The following is an 8,689-nucleotide window of genomic DNA, read 5'->3' on the forward strand; positions in this document are numbered from 1 at the left end:
TTCCCTGGGACCCCCAAATACCCCCCAGAAACCCCCGAGGTTCCACTTTCTTTTATTGGCACCATTCACAGTTGGGGGGCGAGGGGGGGGCACCAGGAGACAGGACCCCCCTCTATGGGGCAGGGGCTCCACCAGGGACCCCCCGCCATGGGGCAGGAGCCCCGTTTATGGGGCAGAACCCTCTCGTTATGGGGCACAACCCCTTTTTCTGAGGTGGGGGGACCCCGCTGTGGGGCAGGGATTGATCTGCTCTGTGGGGCAGGGACCCCCCGCTATGGGGTCGGGTGCAGGGTCCGGGCGTGGCCCCGCAGAGCCTCGAATTCCCTTTGGACAAAATCCGTCAGCGCCTTGCGGAGCTCCACCTGTGGGGCAGGGAGCCGGGGATCTGTGGGGCTGAGAGCCGGGGATCTGTGGGGCTGGGAGCCAGGGATCTGTGGGGCTGGGAGCCAGGGATCTGTGGGGCAGGAAGCTGGGGATCTGTGGGGCTGGGGGAGCCTGGGATCTGTGGGGCTGGGGGAGCCGGGGATCTGTGGGGCTGGGAGCCGGGATCTGTGGGGCTGGGGGAGCCTGGGATCTGTGGGGCAGGGGGAGCCGGGGATCTGTGGGGCTGCGGGAGCTGGGGATCTGTGGGGCAGGGGGAGCCGGGGATCTGTGGGGCTGCGGGAGCTGGGGATCTGTGGGGCTGCGGGAGCCGGGGATCTGTGGGGCTGGGGGAGCCGGGGATCTGTGGGGCAGGGGGAGCCGGGGATCTGTGGGGCTGCGGGAGCTGGGGATCTGTGGGGCTGGGGGAGCCTGGGATCTGTGGGGCTGCGGGAGCTGGGGATCTGTGGGGCTGCGGGAGCCGGGGATCTGTGGGGCTGGGGGAGCCGGGGATCTGTGGGGCTGGGGGAGCCTGGGATCTGTGGGGCTGGGAGCCGGGGATCTGTGGGGCTGGGGGAGCTGGGGATCTGTGGGGCTGGGAGCCGGGGATCTGTGGGGCTGGGGGAGCTGGGGATCTGTGGGGCAGGGAGCCGGGGATCTGTGGGGCAGGGGGAGCCTGGGATCTGTGGGGCTGGGAGCTGGGGATCTGTGGGGCTGGGGGAGCCTGGGATCTGTGGGGCTGGGAGCCGGGGATCTGTGGGGCTGGGGGCTGGGGATCTGTGGGGCAGGGAGCCGGGGATCTGTGGGGCTGGGGGAGCTGGGATCTGTGGGGCTGGGGGAGCCGGGGATCTGTGGGGCTGGGAGCTGGGGATCTGTGGGGCTGGGAGCCGGGGATCTGTGGGGCTGGGGCAGCCGGGGATCTGTGGGGCTGGGGGAGCCGGGGATCTGTGGGGCACAAACTCCCAGATCTATGGGGCTGGGGGATGCCTGGATCTATGGGGCAGGGAGCCAGGGATCTGTGGGGCTGGGGCAGCCAGGGATCTGTGGGGCTGGGGGAGCCGGGGATCTGTGGGGCTGGGAGCTGGGGATCTGTGGGGCTGGGGGAGCCGGGGATCTGTGGGGCTGGGAGCTGGGGATCTGTGGGGCTGGGAGCCAGGGATCTGTGGGGCTGGGGGAGCTGGGGATCTGTGGGGCTGGGGGAGCTGGGGATCTGTGGGGCAGGGAGCCGGGGATCTGTGGGGCTGTGGGAGCTGGGGATCTGTGGGGCACAAACTCCCAGATCTATGGGGCTGGGGGATGCCTGGATCTATGGGGCAGGGAGCCGGGGATCTGTGGGGCTGGGGGAGCTGGGGATCTGTGGGGCTGGGGCAGCCGGGGATCTGTGGGGCTGGGGCAGCCGGGGATCTGTGGGGCACAAACTCCCAGATCTATGGGGCTGGGGGACGCCTGGATCTATGGGGCAGGGAGCTGGGGATCTGTGGGGCTGGGGGACGCCTGGATCTATGGGGCAGGGAAAAGGATCCCACAGAGCCGTGGGACGGGGCTGAGGGATCGTCTGTGGGTCACAGCCCTCCTCCTATAGGTCAGCCCCCCCCCACCCTGTGGGGTCCTCCCATCTTTGGGCCTCCACAAATCTATGGGGCAGCCCCCTCCCCAAATCTCTGGGTCACATCTTAGTCTATGGGGCAGCCCCCCAATCTATGGGGCAACCCCCTCCCCAATCTGGGGGTCCCACCCCCCCCAGTTGTGGGGCAGCCCCACACCCACCGTGGGGGTGCCCTCGCTGCGCAGCCGCTCCAGGAGGGGCCGGACGCTGAACGGGCGCCCCACGACCACCGTGATGTGCTGGGGGGGGCAGGGGGGGCACTCAGTGGGGTCCAGAGACCCCCAAAAACCCCCAGAGACCTCCAAAACCCCCCCCCAGAGCCCCCCCCCCATCCTGCACAACCCCCAGAGCCCCCCAAAAACCCCCCCCAGAGCCCCTCCCATCCTCCACAGCCCCGAGACCCCCAAAACCCCCCCCAGACCCCCCCCCATGCTGTACAACCCCCAGAGCCCCCCAAAAAACCCCCCAGAGCACCCCCCATGCTGCACAACCCCCTGAGACCCCCAAAAAACCCCCCCAGAGCCCCTCCCAACCTACACAACCCCCTGAGACCCCCAAAAAACCCCCCCAGAGCCCCTCCCAACCTACACAACCCCCTGAGACCCCCAAAAACCCCGAGCCCCCCCATCCTCCACAGCCCCGAGACCCCCAAAATCCCCCCCAGAGACCCCCAAAACCCCCCCCAGAGCCCCCCCCAGTCTACACAACCCCATGAGACCCCCAAAACCCCCCCCAGAGACCCCCAAAAACCCCCCCAGAGACCCCCCCAGCCTACACAACCCCCTGAGACCCCCAAAACCCCCCCCAGAGCCCCTCAAACCTCCCCAGAGACCCCCAAAAACCCCCCCGGAGACCCCCCATCCTCCACAGCCCCGAGACCCCCAAAACCCCCCCCAGAGACCCCCAAAACCCCCCCCAGAGCCCCCCCCAGTCTACACAACCCCCTGAGACCCCCAAAACCCCCCCCAGAGCCCCTCAAACCTCCCCAGAGACCCCCAAAAACCCCCCCAGAGACCCCCCATCCTGCACAGCCCCGAGACCCCCAAAATCCCCCCCAGAGACCCCCAAAACCCCCCCCAGAGCCCCTCCCAACCTACACAACCCCCTGAGACCCCCAAAACCCCCCCCAGAGCCCCTCAAACCTCCCCAGAGACCCCCAAAAACCCCCCCAGAGACCCCCCATCCTGCACAGCCCCGAGACCCCCAAAATCCCCCCCAGAGACCCCCAAAACCCCCCCCAGAGCCCCTCCCAACCTACACAACCCCCTGAGACCCCCAAAACCCCCCCCAGAGCCCCTCAAACCTCCCCAGAGACCCCCAAAAACCCCCCCGAAGCCCCCCAAGTGCCCCCCTCACCTGCCCCACCCGGGGCACGTAGGGCCGGCAGTTGGGCAGGACATCGCTCATCCCTGGGGGGGGGGGAACGAGCCGGGAGACCCCTCCCCAATATCGGCACCCTCCCCTCTGAGCCGGGAGACCCCTCCCCAATATCGGCACTCCCCTCTCCCTCCCCCTTCCCGACCCCCCCCCCCAAATGGTCCCTGAGCCCCTCCCCAGAGCTCCTCGGACCCCCCCAAACCCCCCCCTCCAGTCACCCCCAGACCCCCCCCACAGATCCTGTGTCCCCCCCCCAGACCCCCCCAAAACCCCCAGACCCTCCCCAAATCCTGTGTCCCCCCAGACCCCCCCCAAACCCCTCTGCAGCCCCCCCAATCACCCCCCCCACCCCCTTTTCCCCCCCAGTGCCCCCCCCGTGCCAACTCCAGTCACCCCCAGGACCCCCCCAAACCCCTCCCCAAAATCCCCACGTGCTCCCTCCCCCCCCCCCCACCACATCCCTCAGGACCCCCAGACCCCTCCCCAAGGCCCCCCCGTGCCCCTCACCCCCTGTACCCCCCCGGTGCCCCCCCGGTGCCCCCCCCGTGCCCCTCACCCCCGTGCCACAGCGGGAGGATCACGGGGTCCCGGCGACACTCGGCCAGGAGCCGCCCGATGCCTGGGGGGGGGCACGGGGGGGGCGTTTGGGGGGGCTGCAGGACCCCGGGGGGGGCTCGGGAGGGGATTTGGGGGGGGCACAGAGGGGTTTGGGGTTTTTGGGGGGGGTTGGGGGGGGTTTGGGGGGGTTCCGGGGGGGTTTTTGGGGGGGTTTGGGGTTTTTAGGGGGGTTTTGGGGGGGTTCCAGGGGGGTTTTTGGGGGGGTTTGGGGTTTTTAGGGGGGTTTTGGGGGGGTTTGGGGTTTTTAGGGGGGTTTTGGGGGGGTTCCAGGGGGGTTTTTGGGGGGGTTTGGGGTTTTTAGGGGGGTTTTGGGGGGGTTCCGGGGGGGTTTTTGGGGGGGTTTGGGGTTTTTAGGGGGGTTTTGGGGGGGTTCCGGGGGGGTTTTTGGGGGGATTTGGGGTTTTTAGGGGGGTTTTGGGGGGGTTCCGGGGGGGTTTTTGGGGGGGTTTGGGGTTTTTAGGGGGGTTTTGGGGGGGTTTTTGGGGCGGTTCCAGGGGGGGTTTTTGGGGGGGTTCCGGGGGGGGTTTGGGGTTTTTAGGGGGGTTTTGGGGGGGTTTTTGGGGGGGTTCCGGGGGGGTTTTGGGGGGGTTTTTGGGGGGGTTCCGGGGGGGGTTTTGGGGGGGTTTTTGGGGGGGTTCCGGGGGGGGTTTGGGGTTTTTAGGGGGGTTTTGGGGGGGTTCCGGGGGGGTTTTTGGGGGGGGTTTTGGGGTTTTTAGGGGGGTTTGGGGTTTTTAGGGGGGTTTTGGGGGGGTTCCGGGGGGGTTTTTGGGGGGGTTTTTGGGGTTTTTAGGGGGGTTTTTGGGGGGTTTTTGGGGGGGTTCCGGGGGGGCTTTTGGGGGGGTTTGGGGGGGTTCCGGGGGGGGGTTTGGGGTTTTTAGGGGGGTTTTGGGGGGGTTCCAGGGGGGGTTTTGGGGGGGTTTTGGGGGGGTTCCGGGGGGGTTTTTGGGGGGGTTTTTGGGGTTTTTAGGGGGGTTTTGGGGGGGTTCCAGGGGGGTTTTTGGGGGGGTTTGGGGTTTTTAGGGGGGTTTTGGGGGGGTTCCAGGGGGGTTTTGGGGGGGTTTGGGGTTTTTAGGGGGGTTCCAGGGGGGTTTGGGGTTTTTAGGGGGGTTTTGAGGGGGTTCCAGGGGGGTTTTTGGGGGGGGTTGGGGTTTTTAGAGGGGTTTTGGGGGGGTTCCGGGGGGGTTTTGGGGGGGGTTTGGGGTTTTTAGGGGGGTTTTGGGGGGGTTCCAGGGGGGTTTTTGGGGTTTTTAGGGGGGTTTTGGGGTCTCACCCCACTTGAAGCGAGCGACCTCCTGGCCCAGGTTCACTTTGCCTGGGGGGGGGGGGGGGGTGGAAATGGGGCTGGGGAGGTTCGGGACCCCCCAAGGGACCCCAAAATCCTCCCTGAGGTCCCCCCCAGCTCTTCCCAGTCCTTCCCAGTGCTCCCAGTCCCAGCCAGTTTCCCCCAATCCCTTCCAAGTTTCCTGCAGCTCTGCCTGATTCTGCTCCCAGTTCCTCCCAGTGCTCCCAATACCCTCAGGGAACACGTGCACCCCCCTCTCAGTGCTCCCAGTCCCTCCCAGTACCCTCAGGGAACACGTGCACCCCCCTCCCAGTGCTCCCAGTCCCTCCCAGTGCTCCCAGTACCCTCGGGGAACACGTGGACCCCCCCCAGTGCCTCCCAGTACCCCTGGGGAACACGTGCACCCCCCTCCCAGTGCTCCCAGTCCCTCCCAGTACCCTCAGGGAACACGTGGACCCCCTCCCAGTGCTCCCAGTACCCTCGGGGAACACGTGCACCCCCCTCCCAGTGCTCCCAGTCCCTCCCAGTACCCCCAGTACCCTCAGGGAACACGTGCACCCAGTCGCCCTGGTTGAGCTTTTCCAGTATAAAATCCATCCCGCGCTGGTAAACGCCGTCCCCTGCGGCACCAGTTCGGCACTGGGACCCTCCCAGTATGGACTGGGAGTGCTCCAGTACAACTACATCCCTCCCAGTATAAACTGGGAGTGCTCCAGTACAACCACAGCCCTGCCAGTATGGACTGGGAACAGCGCAGCGCCTCCCACTCTCCCCCAGTGCTCCCAGTACCCGCCCAGTCCCCTCCCAGTCCCTCCCACTCTCTCCCGGTGCTCTCCCAGTGCTCCCAGTACCCTCCCAGTGCCTCCCACTCTCTCCCAGTGCTCTCCGTACCATGGCACACGGGCACGCAACGTCCCCGGGCCCTGTCCCAGTGCTCCCAGTGCTCTCCCAGTGCTCCCAGTACCGCGGCACACGGGCACGCAACGCCCCCAGCCTGTCCCAGTGCTCCCAGTACCACGGCACACGGGCACGCAATGCCCCCAGCCTGTCCCAATGCTCCCAGTACTGCGGCACGCAGCACCCCCAGCCCGTCCCAGTACTCTCCCAGTCCCTCCCAGTGCTCCCAGTACCGCGGCACACGGGCACGCAGCACCCCCAGCCCCTGTCCCAGTGCTCCCAGTGCTCTCCCAGTGCTCCCAGCCCCTGTCCCAGTGCTCCCAGTGCTCTCCCAGTGCTCCCCCAGTACTCCCAGCCCCTGTCCCAGTGCTCCCAGTGCTCTCCCAGTGCTCCCAGCCCCTGTCCCAGTGCTCCCAGTGCTCTCCCAGTACTCCCAGCCCCTGTCCCAGTGCTCCCAGTGCTCTCCCAGTGCTCCCAGCCCCTGTCCCAGTGCTCCCAGTGCTCTCCCAGTACTCCCAGCCCCTGTCCCAGTGCTCCCAGTGCTCCCAGCCCCTGTCCCAGTGCTCCCAGTGCTCTCCCAGTACTCCCAGCCCCTGTCCCAGTGCTCTCCCAGTACTCCCAGCCCCTGTCCCAGTGCTCCCAGTGCTCTCCCAGTGCTCCCAGTCCCTCCCAGTACCGCGGCACACGGGCACGCAGCACCCCCAGCCCCTGTCCCAGTGCTCCCAGTGCTCTCCCAGTGCTCCCAGCCCCTGTCCCAGTGCTCCCAGTGCTCTCCCAGTGCTCCCAGCCCCTGTCCCAGTGCTCTCCCAGTGCTCTCCCAGTGCTCCCAGCCCCTGTCCCAGTGCTCCCAGTGCTCTCCCAGTACTCCCAGCCCCTGTCCCAGTGCTCCCAGTGCTCTCCCAGTGCTCCCAGTCCCTCCCAGTACCGCGGCACACGGGCACGCAGCGCCCCAGGCTGAAGAACAGCGAGTGCAGCTCCCGCGTGAAGCAAATGTCAGCGGCCGTGGGGGTCCTGGGGGGGAGGGAAATGTGGGGAGGGGGCACCGGGACCCCCAAACACCTTCTGAGACCCCCCCAAACACCCCCAAGACCCCCCCAAACACCCTCGGGACTACCCAAAACCCCCCCGGGACCCCCCAGCCCCTTCTGGGACACCCCCAAATTCCACCTGGGACCCTCCTGGACCCCCCCGAGCCCCCTTGGGACCCCCCCAGACCTTCTTTGGGACCCCCCTGGCCCCCCCCAGCTGCTCCCAGGGACCCCTTGGGACCCCCCAGCCCCACCCAGGACCCCCCAAAACCCCGTGGGACCCCCCCAAGACCCCCCCAGCCCCCCTGACCAGCGCATCCTGTGCAGGTTCCAGACGTGGCGCAGCTTCAGCGACCCTGGGGGGGCCGGGGGGGGTCACCGGGACCCCCAGAGACCCCCCCTCAAAACCCTTTCAACCCCTCCCAGCCCCCCTGGGACCCCCCCAACTGTCTCAGGAGCCCCCCAGCCCCCAAACACCTTCCAGACCCCCCTCCCAACGACCCCCAGCCCCTTTAGGGCTTCTTGGGACCCTCCCCCAGCCCCTTCAGGGACCCCCTGGGACCCCCCAAACACCTTCCAGACCCCCACCCCGCCCCCTGGGACCCCCTGGGAGCCCCCCAAACACCTTCCAGACCCCTCCCACCACCCCTGGGACCCCCCAAACACTTTTTAGGACCCCCATAACCCCCCCCCAATCCCTTCTGGGACCCTCTCAAGCTCCTCTAGGACCCCCCAGGACCCCCCAGGACCCCCTCCCCAGGCCGTACCCCAGAGGTGGGGGTCGTCCATGCACGAGGCGTGGTTGGACAGGGTCAGCAGGGGGGTCCCGAGCCCCCTCCTCTCCACCAGCTCGTGCAGCACCTCCGCGTTGTGAACCCGCAGCCGGTTCAGGTACCCTGAGGGGGGGGGCACGGGGGGCGCTTTTGGGGGGGTCCCGGGGGGGTCCTCGAGGGGCTGGGGGCAGGTGAGGAGGGTCCCCAGAGGGTCCCAGGGGTTTTAGGGAGGTCCTCAAGGGGCTGGAGAGGGAATTTGAGGGGTCCTGGGGGGGTCTCCCCCTCAGAAGCCCCCGCCCCGGGGGGAGTCACTCACGGGTCCACACGCAGCTGTAGGTGCCCACCAGGCCCGTGACGAGGCGGCTCGCGAGAGCCCAGCGCCGCGACGGCTCCGTGGGGAACGGCCACTGCACGGCCAGCGGCATCCTGGGGGGGGGGCACCGACCCCAGACCCCCCCCGGGACCCCCCAAAACCCCCCCGGGCCCCCCCCAAAACCCCCGGCCGCGCTGCCCCCCGCGCTGCCGTAAAGCACGCCGGCAGCCCGGAGGCTGTCGTACAACCCGCCGTCAAGCGAGGCGCGCCCTTTAACCCCCCATGGTGGGAAACGGAAGGGGGGAACGGGAAGGGGGACTCGGTGCTCACGGAGCCGCCTCGGAGCCGCCGGGGTCCCCCCGGCACTCCCCGAAACCCCCCGGGAACCGCCCGCGACCCCCGGCCCGCAAACCCCGCCGCGCTGCCGTAAAGCGC

The 8,689-nt window shown here is 68.5% G+C and overlaps 1 protein-coding gene across 3 annotated transcripts; it reads right to left on the reverse strand.

The window, feature by feature from the left end:
• Nucleotides 1-36: 36 nt before the first annotated feature.
• Nucleotides 37-8,648, reverse strand: TAFAZZIN (tafazzin, phospholipid-lysophospholipid transacylase). 3 transcript variants are annotated; one of them, XM_082300418.1, is made up of 10 exons: nucleotides 8,258-8,647; nucleotides 7,936-8,064; nucleotides 7,479-7,524; nucleotides 7,066-7,151; nucleotides 5,783-5,863; nucleotides 5,232-5,273; nucleotides 3,900-3,962; nucleotides 3,323-3,375; nucleotides 2,128-2,205; nucleotides 37-393 (listed from the first exon to the last, which is right to left on the reverse strand). In XM_082300418.1, the coding sequence occupies exons 1-10, from the start codon at nucleotides 8,364-8,366 to the stop codon at nucleotides 187-189; spliced, it is 894 nt and encodes a 297-aa protein (XP_082156544.1). In that variant the 5' UTR covers nucleotides 8,367-8,647; the 3' UTR covers nucleotides 37-186. The 3 variants fall into 3 exon arrangements, with proteins under 3 accessions (XP_082156544.1, XP_082156546.1, XP_082156545.1); XM_082300420.1 differs by having other exon boundaries at nucleotides 37-362; nucleotides 8,258-8,642; XM_082300419.1 differs by lacking the exons at nucleotides 3,900-3,962; nucleotides 5,232-5,273 and having other exon boundaries at nucleotides 8,258-8,648.
• Nucleotides 8,649-8,689: the final 41 nt, after the last annotated feature.

Source organism: Coloeus monedula (genome assembly GCF_965178545.1).
Source record: "Coloeus monedula genome assembly, chromosome: 39".
Taxonomy (NCBI): domain Eukaryota; kingdom Metazoa; phylum Chordata; class Aves; order Passeriformes; family Corvidae; genus Coloeus; species Coloeus monedula.